The sequence below is a fragment of the Triticum urartu genome, chromosome 1, assembly GCF_003073215.2.
Source record: "Triticum urartu cultivar G1812 chromosome 1, Tu2.1, whole genome shotgun sequence".
Classification (NCBI taxonomy): Eukaryota; Viridiplantae; Streptophyta; class Magnoliopsida; order Poales; family Poaceae; genus Triticum; species Triticum urartu.
The window spans coordinates 74,568,027-74,584,584 of NC_053022.1; the positions used below are offsets into that span (position 1 = coordinate 74,568,027).

The 16,558-nt window shown below is 42.4% G+C and overlaps 3 protein-coding genes across 3 annotated transcripts; 2 read left to right on the plus strand and 1 right to left on the minus strand.

Annotated features, from left to right (window-relative positions):
- Nucleotides 1-297: 297 nt before the first annotated feature.
- Nucleotides 298-5,976, plus strand: LOC125548671 (mitogen-activated protein kinase 14). The gene is made up of 10 exons (XM_048712233.1): nt 298-501; nt 1,513-1,918; nt 2,808-2,935; nt 3,023-3,082; nt 3,647-3,796; nt 3,867-4,022; nt 4,124-4,335; nt 4,697-4,798; nt 4,899-5,059; nt 5,182-5,976. Exons 2-10 carry the CDS (start codon nt 1,522-1,524, stop codon nt 5,463-5,465), a joined length of 1,650 nt encoding a protein of 549 aa, XP_048568190.1. The 5' UTR covers nt 298-501; nt 1,513-1,521; the 3' UTR covers nt 5,466-5,976.
- Nucleotides 5,977-7,624: 1,648 nt separating this feature from the next.
- LOC125548706 (ribosome biogenesis protein NOP53) lies at nt 7,625-12,056 on the plus strand. Its single transcript, XM_048712261.1, has 11 exons — nt 7,625-7,942; nt 8,466-8,656; nt 8,738-8,833; nt 8,972-9,052; nt 9,236-9,346; nt 10,024-10,130; nt 10,638-10,754; nt 10,845-10,967; nt 11,257-11,323; nt 11,393-11,469; nt 11,688-12,056. The coding sequence occupies exons 1-11, from the start codon at nt 7,723-7,725 to the stop codon at nt 11,704-11,706; spliced, it is 1,209 nt and encodes a 402-aa protein (XP_048568218.1). The 5' UTR covers nt 7,625-7,722; the 3' UTR covers nt 11,707-12,056.
- Nucleotides 12,057-14,067: 2,011 nt separating this feature from the next.
- On the minus strand, nt 14,068-14,830 carry LOC125548716 (subtilisin-chymotrypsin inhibitor CI-1B-like). The gene is made up of 2 exons (XM_048712270.1): nt 14,671-14,830; nt 14,068-14,582 (listed from the first exon to the last, which is right to left on the minus strand). Exon 2 carries the CDS (start codon nt 14,539-14,541, stop codon nt 14,305-14,307), a length of 237 nt encoding a protein of 78 aa, XP_048568227.1. The 5' UTR covers nt 14,542-14,582; nt 14,671-14,830; the 3' UTR covers nt 14,068-14,304.
- Between the last annotated feature and the right edge of the window lie 1,728 nt (nt 14,831-16,558).

Below are 16,558 nucleotides of genomic sequence, written 5' to 3' on the forward strand. Positions count from 1 at the left end.
ACACCTCGCCACACATCTCCACCGGAAAGCCAAAGACGCATCACCCCCCAACCTAACAAAGCAACAAAGCCGCGCAAACGAGCTGTCCTCAACAAACCAAATCCAGCCTCATCGTCGCCAAACCGCCAAACAGCACGTAAAACGGGAAAGGAAACGATGCCCGGCCCGACGGCCGCCCCTCCCCCTCTCCCTATCGGAGCGGGCGCGCCTCCGAACCGAACGAGGCCAAGCGATTTTCTTTTCTCGTTTTATATATATAAATATAAACGGAAGATAAGCAGAGGCAGGCCCGGAAATCTAGTTAAACAAAGAGAGAAATAAATCTCGGGTATAAATTCCGAAAGCGGAGGCCACCGGTGGCCTTCTCTCTCCTGACCTCCCAGCTACCACCGCCCCCTCCCCCCTCTGTCCTCGAGCTTCGCCTTGGATCGCAGCGCAGCGCAGCGCAGCTGGACTCCTCCCCTCGGCCGCGTCCCCCTCGTCGTGCGCGCGCGTGAGCGAGTGAGCTCCCTTCCCTTCCCTCCCCGCCCTGCTCCCCCCTCTCTCTTGCTGGATCGGGGGTGCTCAAAGATCTCGCCTTTCTCGCGCAAAAGATCCCCTCTCCTCCGGGGAGAGATCTGCCGTGAGGAGGCGGCAGGGGCGGGCGAAGAAGGCCGCGCCCCTCTCTCTGTTCCGCTGAGCGTTCCTGCCGCCCCCACGCTCTAGTGCCGTGCGGGGAGTTAGTAGCAGCCTTCTTTCTTTTCTTGGAGTGGATTGGTAGTGTTCTTGGTTCGGGATCTTGGTGCGCTTGGAGCTTTTGCTCCCCGAATCGCGAAGCCCCGCGGTCCTGGTGGTAGGCTTGTTCCCCGCCGTAAAACCTGGCGGCTAGACGGATCTACTCGATTTGGAGTTGAGTTGCTTTACAGATTCGTGGGCGTAAGATGCTCGTACGTTTTGGTGGAAAGAATTGACGTCGGCTGCTTGGTTTCGTAGGTCTCGTCAGTTCCTCTTGTAAATTCATGCCCGGCAGTAATGGCGCTACTGTTCATTTATTCACAACCCTCTCAGTTCGAGCTATGGACTTGACTTGAGTAGTTGTGCTGTCGTGTTCATATTTCTACCCACCTCTCTGTGCGGCAATATGCATGCTTCATGCCATCCCAACAATTCCATCGTTTGGGCAAAAAGTTTCAACTTGTTTTGGAGAACGAAAGTAATGCCCCCTAGACATCGTTGCATCACGTGGTTCTAGTGCTTTTCTTTTGCTTCCAAGCAGCTTTTTTCAGATAAAATTTGTTACTTGACGATTGAGACCGTGCTAGTTTGCGTTGTATGAATTCTCCATGGAACTTAATTTCCTATGTGGTCATTTTCGCGTAATATTTGGCTAGTGTCTTTTTGTACATAGTCCTCGTCGCTTGCCAAATTACGACTCTAATATCTATTTTGAGTGTCACCATCTCACCATGTCATACTAAAGAACGCAATTCATCAGTGCTCAAGCTGACTCGTATTCTGTTTTGTGTGACACAGACATCTCAAATGGACTTTTTTACCGAGTATGGTGAGGGAAACAGATACAAGATTGAAGAGGTTATAGGGAAAGGGAGTTATGGCGTGGTCTGCTCTGCTTTGGATACTCACACGGGTGAGAAAGTTGCTATCAAGAAGATAAACGACATCTTTGAACATGTGTCTGATGCCACACGGATACTCCGCGAGATCAAGTTGCTTAGGCTCCTAAGACATCCCGATATCGTGGAAATTAAACATATTCTTCTTCCTCCGTCGAGGAGAGAGTTCAAGGATATATACGTTGTTTTCGAACTCATGGAGTCTGATTTGCACCAAGTTATAAAGGCGAATGATGACTTGACTCCAGAGCATTATCAGTTTTTCTTGTATCAGTTGCTCCGAGGATTGAAATACATACATACAGGTAACCGATTTATTTTCGCATCAAAGATGGCTCTTTTGCATATTACAACAGCTGGATATCAGGCATCTCAATTTACTAATAAATGGTCAATGTGTTTAAAAGGCATACACATGTCAGTAGATAACAATGCCATGTCAAATTCGAAACAATATTTCTAGTATCTGGCGACGATGTATTGGTCGTGTTGGTATTTGTGAAAACCTTTAAAACCCATGGTATGTTCCACAAACTTTGTAGTCACGAGAGCAATATGGACCTGTATAGTACTTTGATACAGGTCACACAGTTCGCTATAGTGCTCAGAGAACTCTGGAAATCCAGATCTTATTTGTGATTTGTTCAATTTGTGCTAGCTTGTCACAGCCTGAGTTGTGTGTTCTAGTCTAATCACCTAGTAACTGATCAATTCTGTGATGGAAAGTTACTGTTAATCATTTACGTAGCTACAATCTGGACGTGCTCCCAAAGCTTCTTGTGATGCTACAACAGAACTGTGGTCCTAGTGAGGAGCTCTTTGTGCCAAAAGTCAGCAACTAGATAGGCATACTAATCTTGTGAAGCACTGTTTGAGGCTAGAGAACTTCTGTTTAATCTTTTTTATAAATATAAATAACTTATTTGTGATCAAGTAGGTATTTTCAGTTCTCTTTTTTGGCATGCTAAGAAATAATATTTTGCTGGTATAATAACAATGAAAAACACATGCTCATCTCTCCATTCAAAGAGCAATACTGTAGAAATCCCTATTGTTCAGATTATTTAAACAAATGAGTATTAATACTTTTGCTATAGATACAAATGTGGCATTGTGAGTTGATTGGCAATAATATAAAACAAGACTCATAGAAAAATCATTTTGGCTGATGCATCTTCCAATAGCTTCTTGCAGCAAATGTATTTCATCGAGATCTCAAACCAAAGAATATCTTGGCTAATGCTGATTGTAAGCTCAAAATATGTGATTTCGGTCTTGCAAGGGTAGCTATAAGTGATACTCCAACCGCAATATTTTGGACGGTATTGCTATTTCCCCCTACCATGCTGACCATTTCTTTTGGCTACTCAATATCAATAACAGCAGCTAATTTCTTATCCTGTTTTTAGGATTATATCGCAACAAGGTGGTACCGAGCACCTGAACTATGTGGATCTTTTTTCTCCAAGGTTTGTATATGTTAAATTTCATATGAATCATGGTATCAACAGTATTTTTCATTATTTTTCCCTCATATGAATCTGATTTACTTCGTTTAATGTTTAAGGCTTTAAGGGTGCTGCAACTTTGTGACAGCAAAGCAAAGTAACCTCCCCCTGGCATTTCCTTAGTAGTTCTTTTCCTATTTCATAACAGGTTATGTTCTAATATATATTAGCTATGGGAAACAATGCCAATCAGCCAGCATGGTTAAAAAATAAATGTTTAAGAACACATTCCAACATCTGGCACAGTTTATGTTTTTTTTTTTGTCTTCCACCCTCAACGGACAAATATTTTTTAATGTGCATATTGTTTTGATATTCAGGGTAATCATATTGCTTCAATGTCATTCAGGAACGACCTTGTTTTCTGTATTTCTTTTTGCAAACCGAATGATTAAGCTGTCAAAGGAATAAGGGCACCTCTAGTTGTAACTCAAGTACTCTATGTCTAGGTTTGATTAATCCAGCTATACATATTCTGGAATATCTGGAACGCTGTATAACATTATGTTCTTCAATTTCTTGCAGTACACACCAGCAATAGATATATGGAGTATTGGATGTATATTTGCGGAACTTCTAACTGGCAAACCTCTTTTTCCTGGGAAAAATGTGGTGCATCAACTTGATATAATCACAGATCTCCTGGGAACGCCTGCTCCAGAAACAATTGCTAGGGTCAGTATGGTTGGCATAAAACAGTGTGTTGTTTCCAATATAACCTCTGATGTTTATAGCTATCCTACAGATTCGAAATGAGAAGGCCAGGCGCTACTTGAGCAGTATGAGGCGGAAAAAGCCTGTACCGTTCACGCATAAGTTTCCAAATGCAGATCCACTTGCATTAAATTTGTTAGAGAGAATGCTAGCATTTGATCCAAAAGACAGGCCAAGTGCTGAAGAGGTAGTTTGTTTTAGTACCATGCCTGCCAGCATTTTTTCCTGTGTTTCTTCTTTCCTTGTAACCTTGAATACCATTAGCTAATGTATTAGGCATGTTGACAGGCTCTTGCTGATCTTTATTTCAAGAACATTGCGAGTGTGGATAGGGAGCCTTCTGCACAGCCCATTACTAAGCTTGAGTTCGAGTTTGAGAGACGAAGAATTACGAAGGACGACATAAGGGAACTCATATACAGAGAAATTCTGGAATATCATCCAAACATGCTGAGGGAATTCCTTGAGGGGGCTGAGCCAACTAATTTCATGTACCCAAGGTGCGAAGTTCTCTTTCAATACTTTAACATCGTGGAGTGCCTTGTTTAATTCCAGAGACAATGCAGTGACATTATTCTTGGTCAGTCTAGTTCTACAATTTTTTTTTGGTATCATTAATGTCTGTGCAGGTTCATGAATAAATATCAAGTGTTTATACACACACTATTATGGTTATTTTTCTACTCTTTTGGTGATGGTGATATTGATAAATAAAGCATGCGGAAATTGTTTTTGTTTATTGTTGATTAGGTAGTGCATACCTATTCTGTGTTCTTATTTGTTGCTTGGAGTCAGTCGCGCACTGCATAAGATACTGACCGATTCATCGATCTAACATTGTTTGCTCTATTCGGATTTCAGTGCAGTAGATCATTTCAAAAAGCAATTCACATTCCTTGAAGAGCATTATGCAAAGGGATCAACAGCAGCACCGCCTGAGAGGCAACATAATTCATTACCAAGGTATGATATTGACTTTGCTTTAACATTGTATGATGGACTGATGTCACTTTAGCCACAAATTGGAAGTGTGGTTCTTGACTATCTAGTTTTCTGTTAACAGGCCGAGTGTTATCTATTCGGATAACCGGCCACAGTGTTCAGATAGCCGACCACAGGGTGCTGCCAACATTACGGATGATCTTTCCAGGTGTATAATCAGAGATAATGCACAAAAGCCACGCAGAGATCCTGCTTCAGTTGGTGCAAACAGAGTTCCTCAAGGTAAGCACCTGGGTCGTCCAATACTTTTGAATCTGCAAACAAGCCTGCATGACTGTATCCTTAACTGTATCTATCGGGCCTTGTAACTCGAGGGTAACTTGATACACCACTTCATCATACAGGTGCTGCCGTTGCAAGGCCTGGTAAAGTGGTTGGTTCGGCACTTCGTTATGGTAACTGTTCAACATCTGGTACTGAGCAATATGAACAGCGAAGGGTCGTCACAAGCCAAGGAATTGTTCCAAACGGTGTTCCTTCGGGCAGCTCATACCCTAGAAGAAATAACACCTGCAAGAGCGAAACAGGTGAAGCTGAAAGGATTGACGTGAGCCAAGCTGGGCCACCAAAGCCATATACCGGAAATAAACTACCTGCAACCGTGGATGGCCGCAACGGGCACTGGTAGGCTGCTGTGGCAATGCCAGAAAATCCTTGCCATTGGATCAGGAAGGGTTACTCATTCCAAGGACACGCCTTCAAACATGCCATTCTGTACAGAGTTATATTATCTGTCATGCTTACTTCTCCCGGAGACGATAAAACTGTATGCGAAGTTGTTGCGGCAGGCTAGTCTCCTGTTAAGCTCAACTCTGGTCTGGTTACCTGCAATTGGGTAGATCCAGTTCAACTGTTCAACAAGTATAACCAAAAAACTGGAAACTTTGAGCGGCATTCGCGACAAAGGACTGTTACTGACCTGACTGATGGTGTTCCGCAATTCGTTTCTCCAAGCTGGTGACCCTGAGGGAGGTTCAGAGAGCCCACTGTACACTATCTAATGTTGTAACACGGAGTTTAATTAATTGACTTTAAAGTATGTTCTTGTTGCTTGTAGTCTGTCATCCAGCTGTAGTATTGAACTATTGAACACTGCTATTTCTGATAACACATTATTTGGACCCTGCTCGCTATTGAAACCCCAGGTTTTTTGTGCGGAATTTGTAATGTGATATGCAGTAAGTTAGTAGCCCGAGCAAAACGGAGTTGCGACGTATGTTTCCTGAATTGCGCAACATGTTTACTGTCCTGTTTTTCAAGAAATTACATAGTGCCTGGTTTGTAGCATGTCCAGTAGAAGCTTTCCTGGTTACCGATGCTTTGGCCCACCTCCAAATCCATTAAACTGTAGCGTGCGAATGGGATGCCCCTGTTTTGAATGCATTCTCTTTTTTTCCCTTCGTAAAATTCATTTGAAATTCATGTATTTCAAATATTTACTGCATATTACCGGAAAAAAACTGTTTGGGAAAACATGAGCAATCACTAAGGTCACTCGGTTGAAACTGCAACAAAATGTTATATATGTGCAACAAATGCCCATTTGTTGCAACAAATTGTCATGCATATGTAGGATGGGAGCAAACTTTTACCAAAAACACTTGCATAACAAAAACACAATGTTTGAAGTAGATACCATTGAGTCATTGCAACACGTCTCACACCCGAGTTTGCAACGTGTCGAGAAAACGTTTGAAACTTTGAAAAATTGCAAATCACTAACCTTATTTTTAGCATCGACTTTGCCGGATTGAACTCGTTGACAACAAATCCATCTCGCCAATGCCCCACTGAATCTAACACCCTTGGTCCACCGTCTCCCCTGGGCTTGGCATGGTGAAGAATCTTGAATCTGAGCTACATCGTGGTTGTGTCCATTGCGACACAGTGAGCTCCAAGGACCACCATCAGCAGCGATGGAAGACAACAACGAGGGAGCGGAGTGAGCAAATCAGGATGGGAGAGGTGACATGTGGAAGGAGAGAGGAAGCCGCTTTTGCGAATGAGCGACGTGACCCAACTGATCCATTCACTCAATCTGTTGGCGGGCACATATATTCTGATAGGGAACATCGCAGTTGTATCTAATCGTTTTCCAACATTTGGATCCAAGAATTTTTTTAAAAAAATGCATGGTGTGTGTTTCCTTCTAAGTCCACCTTTGGTCCACATGATTCTAAAATTGCAGGAAAGGGAAAACGCGAGGATTGAATAGGAATGCGTGTGTAAAACAAGGATTGGAAAACGTAAGAATTTTGCACACTTGGATGTTTAGTCCACAGGAATAGGAAAAAAACACTGGAACTCAAAACAAGGATTGAAAAACGTAAGAATTCTGCACACTTGAATAAATATAGGCAAATCAAACTCAAAACACTGGGAAAAGGTATAATTAGCATGCTATTATGCCGCCAAGGAACTTAATCGTGTTCTTCATGCGTAGATTTTTTTTTAAAGTGTCCAAGTGAATTATGGAATTCCTGCAATTTTTTGTCTGAAACCGAGACAGGAGGAAAATTTCTTTCATTTTCTTTGCTATATTCTTTTATCTAAACCAAAGGCTTAAATAGTGTCACCATAACGGCAAGCCTAGTAAGCTATAAAAATAAATAAATAGTGTCACCATAAGAAAATTTCCTATTGTGTGTTTCCTTCATTTTCATGTTTTTTTTGAAACAAACCTTCATTTTCATGTGAACCAGAGAAGGAGGCCTCATAGAGCCGGTCCCACAACTCGGGGACCCCACCTGGCAGAACACCAGCCCTCTCCAAATAACCCAACCCGACGAAGGCCAGAAACCCTAATAACTTCCCCGCCTCCCTCCAAGACCCTTCCCGCTTCCCCGAGGCGGCGGCGCGAGCGAGCGAGCAAGCAACCGGCGGCGATGGGTAAGGCGGCGAAGAGCTCGCGGAAAGGGAAGAAGGCGTGGCGGTCCAACATCAGCACCGACGACATCGACGAGTTCTACGAGAAGCAGACGCGCGACGCCCACGCCGGCGCCGCCGCCATTCCCTCCCTCCCGTCCGGCTCCCTCTTCTTCGTCGACAAGCCCGCCTCCGCGTCCACCTCCTCCGCCGCCAACGCATCCGACCCGGCCCCCAAAGGTCGGTCAGTCAGTCAACCCCTCTTTGTTCTTCTGCGTGTTAGTTTGAGGTTTGGTGGTCTAGCTCCGGACTAGGATTGAGGCACCAGTCGCGAATTAGAGGCTAATATAAAGTTTGTGATACCACTAGAATGCAGTGACGTGAAAAATGCTGATCATATAGTTTTGTTAGTTTTGTTAATCTAGTTACCTAATGTTGTAGCTGCTCCTTTCAATGTTAAGCACTTGGTACTTGGAATCCTTGATGGAATTGTTTACATTAGTTTCATATTGGGGCTCAAAGTATGCATCACTGCATTATACTCCCTCCGTCCGAAAATACTTGTCATCAGAATAAGCAAAAGGGGATGTATCTAGACGTATTTTAGTTCTAGATACATCTCTTTTTATCCATTTTGATGACAAGTATTTTCGGACGGAGGAAGTATGTTTGATGTACTGAATCGTAGAAGTTGCCATGTTCAGTAAGCTGCAAAAGGTCGTCTAAATCACTAGTGGTGCTGAACATTTGTTGCTGTTTGTAGATGTTCCTGTCAAAAGGAAGATTGAGAAAAACAGGGAGAAGGTCCTTCACCATGAGAGTGTGTTGAAGCGGAACCCTTATATACAGACGATTCCATCTTCTTTGATGTCAAAGAAGGATAAGAAGAAGTTCAAGAAGCATGCAAAGAAAAAGGAATTGCAGGAGTCACGGGAAGAAAAAAGTGTTCCCATGGTATTAACTGTTGGAGAGTTGTGCAACTCCTTTTCTCTTTGAGGCCCAGCTTGCTAATTGCTGGATTTATTTCGTTTACAGGAAGAGGATTCAGCTGAGAAGAACCTCGACATCTGGGGTGGAGATGCTAAAGGGGCTGCTTTGCCCAAAAAAGGAATGAAAAGGCTTAAGAAAAATGTAAGTCTGAATGCGCAAAGCTTGCAGTCATATTTGTGCAAATTTGCAAACATATCTTCTTGCCAAATGCTGCACCTGGTAGCTTCTGCATTTTTGTAGGTCTTAACATGTCTAGGTTTAATGGATTACTTCTTGCAGAAATCTACCACATCTGTGATTCCTGCAGTTGAAGTTGAGCCTCAAGGATGTTCATTTAATCCTCCACATGAAGCCCATCAAGTATGTGCTTGAAGATATGTTCTAAGTTCAGGATATTTGTAATATTATCCACTTCTTAATTCTAAGTTCAGGATATTTGTAATATTATCCACTTCTTAATTGCTAAAACCATTGGCTGTTGGATGTCTGGGTGCTTTTAATAATAAGTTCTTTTACTCATGTTGTTTGTGTTGGTGTTTGTAGGACGCTCTTGCTCTAGCTGTTGCTGATGAAATGCGCAAGATCTACACGAAAGAGTTAGGCCCCACACCAGTGCCACTTACTGTTCTTGGTCAAGCAGTAGCTGAAGAAGATGTAAGTTCTACGACTGCCTTTACACATAGCCCCTCTAGGAGATGACTGGAATTTGGACAATATCCCAACCTTCTATCTGCTTTTGAATACTTACTCACTTGTTATATTGGTATATTGCTTCTGATGAACATAGGCATGCACTATGATTTTTTTAGAGACTTAGGTTCCAAGGAAGTGGACTGTTGTATTCTCGCAAGTCTACCTTGCACCAAGTAATAGAAAAAAAATCCTTGTAATTCTATTGACGGAGGTTGTCATCCAGGCACAATTAACATTAGTATAAAGACTGAGATTATTCATCTAGTCTTTTTAAGGTGCTATCTTACTATCTTATTGTCTAGTTCATTCTGAGATTTTTCATTCTAGTCTATAGGGGTTTTTCGTAAGTATATCATGAAATGACAAGTTATTTGATTCACATATATCCATACCCAGGTTCGTGCCATCTAGGCTGTAACGAGCTATGTAAGCAATGTAACATGAATTCCATTTTTGCAAGTTGTGTTCTGCAAATCATATGACCTGTATATATATTGGAATTTTATCAAAACCATTTCGGAGTACTTGTCAGCTGCTGACTTTAGTCTCGGAACAGTATGTATCGTTCCATGCTGTATTACTGGATTGTGTTCTTGTGATTCGACATGCTTATCCCTTTTCTTTCACCTGGCCTGCAGAAATTTTTTCTTGATGCTGCTGATGATGGAGATGCTGCTGTTGATGGAGATGTAGATGCTGCAGAAGGTGATAAAGACCAGGATGCTGATGCTCTAACTGGAGAGAGGTTACACTCGACTATGTTATGAAAAATATATAGTTATTATGAAATAAAGTATTTTGGCTTAAGTACATCATACTTCTATCCTCATGGCTTTTGTGAGTAGTACTCCCTCCGTCCGGAAATACTTGTCAGGTATCCATTTCCCCGACAAGTATTTCCGGACGGAGGGAGTACATGTTAATGATGGTTGAAGCTTAGTGTCACACCGCCATTCACTATTTTTGACATGTTTATATATTATGCAAAATGAGTTAGTTTTTCAGAAAGTTGGGTGCTGCTAAGTGTTGTCTTATTCTTCCATTGGTAGCATTAGAAAGCTAGTAGAGTGCAGGAGGATTGCAGCTCACATTTTAGAATCCGATTGGAAGATTATGTGCTTTTTCAGACATACCTTTTTGACGTTTCAATTTAGTTGCTTTGGTGTCAATTTGCAAAATATTATCGGAATAGCTGTTGTGTCCGGTTTATCTTTATAGATATCTTTTAATGGTATGATCTATTAATTTTCAGGAAGAAAACAAAAAGAGTTACGAGAGTGGAACTGAACAAAAGGGCTCGTCGTAAAGAGAGGTTAAGGACAGAAGCAGATGCGAAGAAACTGGAAGTTTTTTCAAAGCAAATAGACAGGTAGGTTTCACATTCCTGTCTCATCAAGCTCCCAAGAATGGTCTACTTTTAGTTCTCTGGTTACCATATTTTTGCTATTCTTTTTTGCAGCTTGCCAAATATATTAGAGGAGATAGCGAAAGAGGACAAGGAAAAGGAGGAAAAGCGCATAAGGCTAACTGTGGCTAAGCAGGAAAGACTCAAGTCAGCCCCACGTCGTCTGGGTAGACACAAGTACATTTCTAACCCGGTTGTTTTTTTTAACAGTTGCAAGTCTTATATTAGTGTTGCTATTTTCATGAAACTTACAACTGCCAGTGTAATTTGGTTTACTTCGGTAGAGGTTTAAATAATAGTTAATCTGCTCATTGAATCGTTTTTTATACCACTCCTACTATGCTGTAAAGTTTGATGACATTACTAATTTTTTGGTGTATATTTTAGTATTCTTTTTGGGCACATGGTGTCATATTTGGCTATGATATTTGATTCTCCGACAATAACTAAAATATGAATGCAACAGGTTTGAACCTGCTCCCGTTCAAGTTCTGTTGACAGAGGAGATTAGTGGCTCGCTTAGAAAGCTGAAGGTAACATTCTCTGGTTTTGTTGCTGTCTACTAGAATTCTGCAGGGGCTAACTGCTATATCTTTGTGCAGGGGTGCTGCAATCTAGCGAGGGATCGCTATAAGAGCATTGAAAAACGTGGCATACTTGCACCAAATAAGAAATTAAGGTCTGTCTTTCTTTGCTTGTCTTGCATACAAATTATGTAAGTTGAAGTAGCTTTGCTGATTACAAAGTATTAGTGAGCATTGTTATCTCCTTTGGTTCGCCTGAAGGCCGAAATCACTGATTAGAAAGCTTCAGCGACCTTGCACTCCATTTGAAGTCCTAAAATATAAGATGTTTTTTGACACTCTGGCGCTGACACATTTATTTATCCATGAGCAGCAAGCGTCCTCGCCGCTAAATGTGTGGTGTATGTTCCAACACGGCGAGTACCATGGGCAATCTCACTGGGAGTCGGAAGCAACTTGAATTGACCGGGGAGACCAGTGCTGACAAGGCTATGGAAAATATAGTTCTCCAATTTACCTTGTTAGTATTGCCGAGGGGGTTAAAAGAGTCACCGCTTGAATTTTATTTTGTCGCTCCCTCTCATGTCTGGCCCGACAACGGCCTTCGTCGGGCAGGTTCCGTATATCAGACTTCTTGCTATCTTTGTATCGACTATAATAGATGATTACTTTCTCAGTGAAAGTATGATCTCCTTCACTATGTATACTGCGTTTCAACTGTAAAAGAACATTTCATTGTCAACTGCTCTTAGGTCATCACAAAAGAGTTAATTGACGTTGGTGATACAATAACTTTACCTGTGGGTGCAGTTCCATAGGGCAAGTCGCAAAATGCTCGAACATGTCAAGATCCCCATGTCGTTGCCTCTCCTAATCTTGTGTTTGGAGATCGGTATACATCGGAAACATCTTTTGAGTGCAAGTTCTGTTATATTTGTTAGGGTATGTAACTCGAGTAGGGCATTTTGGAGACTGGAGGCATTAATCTTGAAAAATTCAAAAATCGAAATGTTTACTTTCAAGTTCTAAGAAAATTACACATGTATAAAAGGTTGTATTGTGTACGTGTGTAAAATTTCACATAAAATACCTTGAATTTTGAGCTGCACAAAAAAACTCATGAACTTTGAGGATGAACAATATATATGCTAAAAAGCCTAGATTTGTCTTCTTTGTGTATCTCTTATTTTTTTTGAAAAAACTTTTAATCTATTCATCATCAATCATGATAGTAAAACGAATATCAGAAATTATAAAAATTACATCCAGGTTTGTTGACCACCTAGCGATGATTAGAAGTACTGAAGCGAGCCGAAGGCACGCCGATGTCATCGCCCTCCCTCCCTGGAGTTGGGCAAAACTTGTTTTGGTAGACAGTTGAAAAGTTATCATGCTAAGGCCCTAGACACATGAACACACAAGAACAAAAAGCGGATCCACATGGATTCACTGAAAATAAACGCCGACCGAATCACGCGAGATTCATCGCCGACCGAATCACGCGAGATTCGCTGGGGACAAATCTCCACACGCTCTCGGATGACACTAGGCCCAGTTCTTTTGCCAGAATCTGGGGATTCTCCCAGAATTCGACCCCTACCCAGCTTCTCCCAGAATCTTTGGGCCTCATTTGTTTTACAATCCTATCTAGTTAGGGTCTAATTACATAGGATTGTAAAACAAACGGGCTCAAAGATTCTGGGAGAAGCTGGGTAGGGATCGGATTCTGGCAAAAGAACTGGGCCCACCACTAGAGCGGGGCTAGGGGCAAAGAACTTTATTTTATCTTCAGAAAGCCGCCACCGCCTCATCTCTTCGAGTAAGACACAAATCCTAAGAAACTCAGAAAAGCATCTAGAAACAAAGTCCTCCCACCGGCAAGGGCCGAGATCCACCACGCCTCCATGGCCCTAAGGCCATAGGAGACGAGGCAGACCGGCGCTGGTGCCGGCGGAAGGCAGAAGTAACCCTAGCAGTGGCTGGGTACGAGCACCTCCATGTAACTCTCATTTCAACTTATTTTGACCTGAAAATTTACACACATGTACATTATGTCTAGGTATATATGTGTTTTTTCAGATTTTTTTGAAAACTTGAAATTTGAATTTTTCAAATTAAGGCCTTCATGGAGCTCGATCTCCATCTGGCATTTCCGATATGACTCGTCATTTAAATCGGTGGTCAATGTTGGAGTGGACACATGAGGGTGCAATGTAAACTGAAAGAGTAGTTTTTATTTTTTTTCCCAAAATCATGGTCAAATATAATGACATGCCCTTGCAGTCAGGTGCTACTCCAGCTTTACTGTTGTTGCAATGTCAAATATGCAGCCTGCTAGCTACTCCATAGGCGAGAAAAGCTACTCCATAGGGATGCAGAGTTTCTTATCAATGAGCTCGAGTGAATAGTAAAATAAATAAAAAATTCAAGAAAATCTGATTTTTTTCGTGACAAACATTGACAAAAGTTTCAAGTGCTTACAAAAAATTGTCATGGAATTACATTCCTAGAAGGCGTGGCAAAAAAAAAATCGGTTCTCTGAAAATGCTACTTTCAAAAGCATTTTGAAGCACTAAATTTGTTTTTTTTGCCACACTTTACAGGAATGTGATTCTATGACGAATTTTTGCAAGCACTTGAAACTTTTATCAGTGTTTGTCACAAAAACTAAAATCAGATTTTTGATTGTTTTTTGATTTTTCTGTTCACCGAGCTCATTTGAGCTCAGGAGCATAAGAACACTTTTGAATCCATTGGCCGTACACGCTCGCAAATTGTTTACAGAGGGAGTACTTTTTGTTGCCTTCTTTCGCAAGGCCGTACATGCTCGCAAATTCAATGTTTCACCATTACATGTCTTACAACCGAAGCTCAAAAACTGAACATTAAAGAATACGACAACACACATAAATGAAATCAATTTGCAAGATGATATCAGTTTATGAATTTATTTCATGAGCTAACCATAGCTCCCTGGCTAGCTCGCTTAGCTAGCCAACCTTTGGGGCGAGGACGACGGTCACCACGCTGGCGATGGTGCCGACGAAGACGCGGACGCGGTTTAGGCTGAGGTCCTGCTGCACCCCCGCCCCGAAAGGCACGAAGATCACGTCGGCGTCGGGCTTGTCCTTGAGGATGACGGCCTTGGCCTCACCGGCCGGCAGCCCCACCACCTCCGGCCACGACACCTTCTTGCCGCCGCCGGCGACGTTGCCCGTGGAGCTCATCGTCGCACGCACGGCACCACTGCGGATCGCACAGTCGATATCTGTAGTACCAAACCAGACCGTAGGAATGATCGAAGGATTGCAGTTGACCTTGAGGCTTGAGCTTACGTATGTACCGACCGGTCTGACCTGTTCAACTGAATGACTGATGAACGGCCGGCGAGAGAGCGGAGGCGGATATCAGTTGATCGACTTGGACAACGTTGGTTGTTATATATATGCCTCTATTTGTTGGAGTGGGAGATGTGGGTGGTGCTGAGGTGCATGTATGTGTGGTATGTATAAGACGTTCGTGGAATGGTCGAATCATGCGTATGCAGTTGGGTAAGTACAAGCAAGAAGCAAGCTAGACAATTAGTTAGGCCTTGAAGGTTGAAGCTACTTAGGCTCTGTTTGTTTGGGCTTTTGCTTCTGCTTTTATAGCTTTTTTATTTTGGTCAAAAAGCCATAAAAACTTCTAAATAGATGCTTTTGGATTTTTATGGCTTTTGATGAATCAATATAACAATATTTAGCTCCAAGCACGGGCTTCAAAAACTTTGTAAGAATGAAAGATGAGCCATATGCTAATATAATAGTACATCCTTCGTCTCACAATACAAGATGTTTTTGTAAGCTGAGAGAAGTATTTCCTTCCAACTACTATACATGCTGTGGCTTTAAATGACATTGCAACATGCTGGATATATTGTTAACCATACTCTTTGCGCGCCTAGAGAGCAACAAGCAAAGTAATTAGCAAATTAGGGCTTAATATAAGTCAACCAAGCAACCTAGGCAGTAAATTAGGGCTTTGCTACTCGTAACGTATACATGTATACAGCTCCGACTCATGCTTCACCTAACCAGATGCTGGCTACACGAACTAACGCGCTACACTCGCGGGTCAACTATCTCCCGCTGGCCTAAGCAATTTTTTTTTATGAACCGAGAATCTTTTTTTTCTTTTGTAGGTCAAGAACCGAGAATCTTATCGATGCATCAAATTTTTATAGAAATACTCATCAAAGGCTCATCCCTTGTAACAACACAATGATAAGAATCAAAGATGCTCATGGTTTGAACAACCATCTTTGCAGAGTTAACGGAGTGCCCGGTGGATTTCTTCTGATGCATGAAAGGCCGCACCAAATGTACTCTCTCTATAAAGAAATATAAGATTATTTAAATCACTATATTAGTGATCTAAATGATTTTTTTTTACAGAGGGAGTAGTACTAGGATGTACCTATATGAGACAATTATCGAATTGCTAGGAAGTGATCGACCACTCACAGGGACCGAACTCTCCGTCAAGGATGAAGTACGACAAAAGGGGTAGAAGCCTTTTTCGGTAAGAAGAAAGAGGAGGAAGCCCGAGAATGAGTGGAGAAGGAAGAAGGTGAGAGCACTCACGCAACAGAAATGGGTGGGAAAACTAATCAACGACAATGAAGATCTCCTAGGAGCATCACTTCCCCTTGCCCCAATAAAATTCTGATATTGGAGGAGTTGGGCCAAAAAACTGCTCCAACAAGTCTCCTTTACCTAATAAATTATTGGTGATCACCAAAAAAATAGTCCACCTTTTCCTATTTGGTGGGGGAGTTGGCCTTCTCCTAATCCAATCTCCAATACCGCCACGCCAGCACGCCGCCGTCGGACCACGGCGCTGCAGCCCACCGCTGCAACCGAACGTCGTCGGACTGCCGCTGCTACATATTGTTGGAACGCCGCCGCACGTCGCCACAAGTCTTCTCACTACCCGCCGGGCGCTGTAAGAGGATGAGTAGGAGTCGTGTCAGAGTTATGGTGTGCATTGAAATACATTGACCGATTTTCTCCATTTCGAACATTGGGGTGAATGGGGTTTAAATGGAGCATAAATTTAGTTGATCCAGTGGCCAATATTAAATGGCCAACCCAGCGATTTGACACAGTCGCCCCGCACCATCCGTCGGCTGCACAAGGTCGGTCTCTCTCCGTCGCACGAGCGGACTGAGACCCCCTCCCTCCTGACCAAGTGACAATGCAGCCA

Excerpts from the sequence above, each read along its gene's own strand:
- LOC125548671 (XM_048712233.1), top strand. The coding sequence starts at position 1,522 with ATGGACTTTTTTACCGAGTATGGTGAGGGAAACAGATACAAGATTGAA. Across the intron at positions 1,919-2,807 it reads ATTGAAATACATACATACAG|CAAATGTATTTCATCGAGAT; the intron begins GTAACCGATTTA and ends AGCTTCTTGCAG. Across the intron at positions 4,336-4,696 it reads ACTAATTTCATGTACCCAAG|TGCAGTAGATCATTTCAAAA; the intron begins GTGCGAAGTTCT and ends TTCGGATTTCAG.
- LOC125548706 (XM_048712261.1), top strand. The coding sequence starts at position 7,723 with ATGGGTAAGGCGGCGAAGAGCTCGCGGAAAGGGAAGAAGGCGTGGCGG. Across the intron at positions 7,943-8,465 it reads ATCCGACCCGGCCCCCAAAG|ATGTTCCTGTCAAAAGGAAG; the intron begins GTCGGTCAGTCA and ends TGCTGTTTGTAG. Across the intron at positions 11,324-11,392 it reads GCTCGCTTAGAAAGCTGAAG|GGGTGCTGCAATCTAGCGAG; the intron begins GTAACATTCTCT and ends ATCTTTGTGCAG.
- LOC125548716 (XM_048712270.1), bottom strand. The coding sequence starts at position 14,541 with ATGAGCTCCACGGGCAACGTCGCCGGCGGCGGCAAGAAGGTGTCGTGG.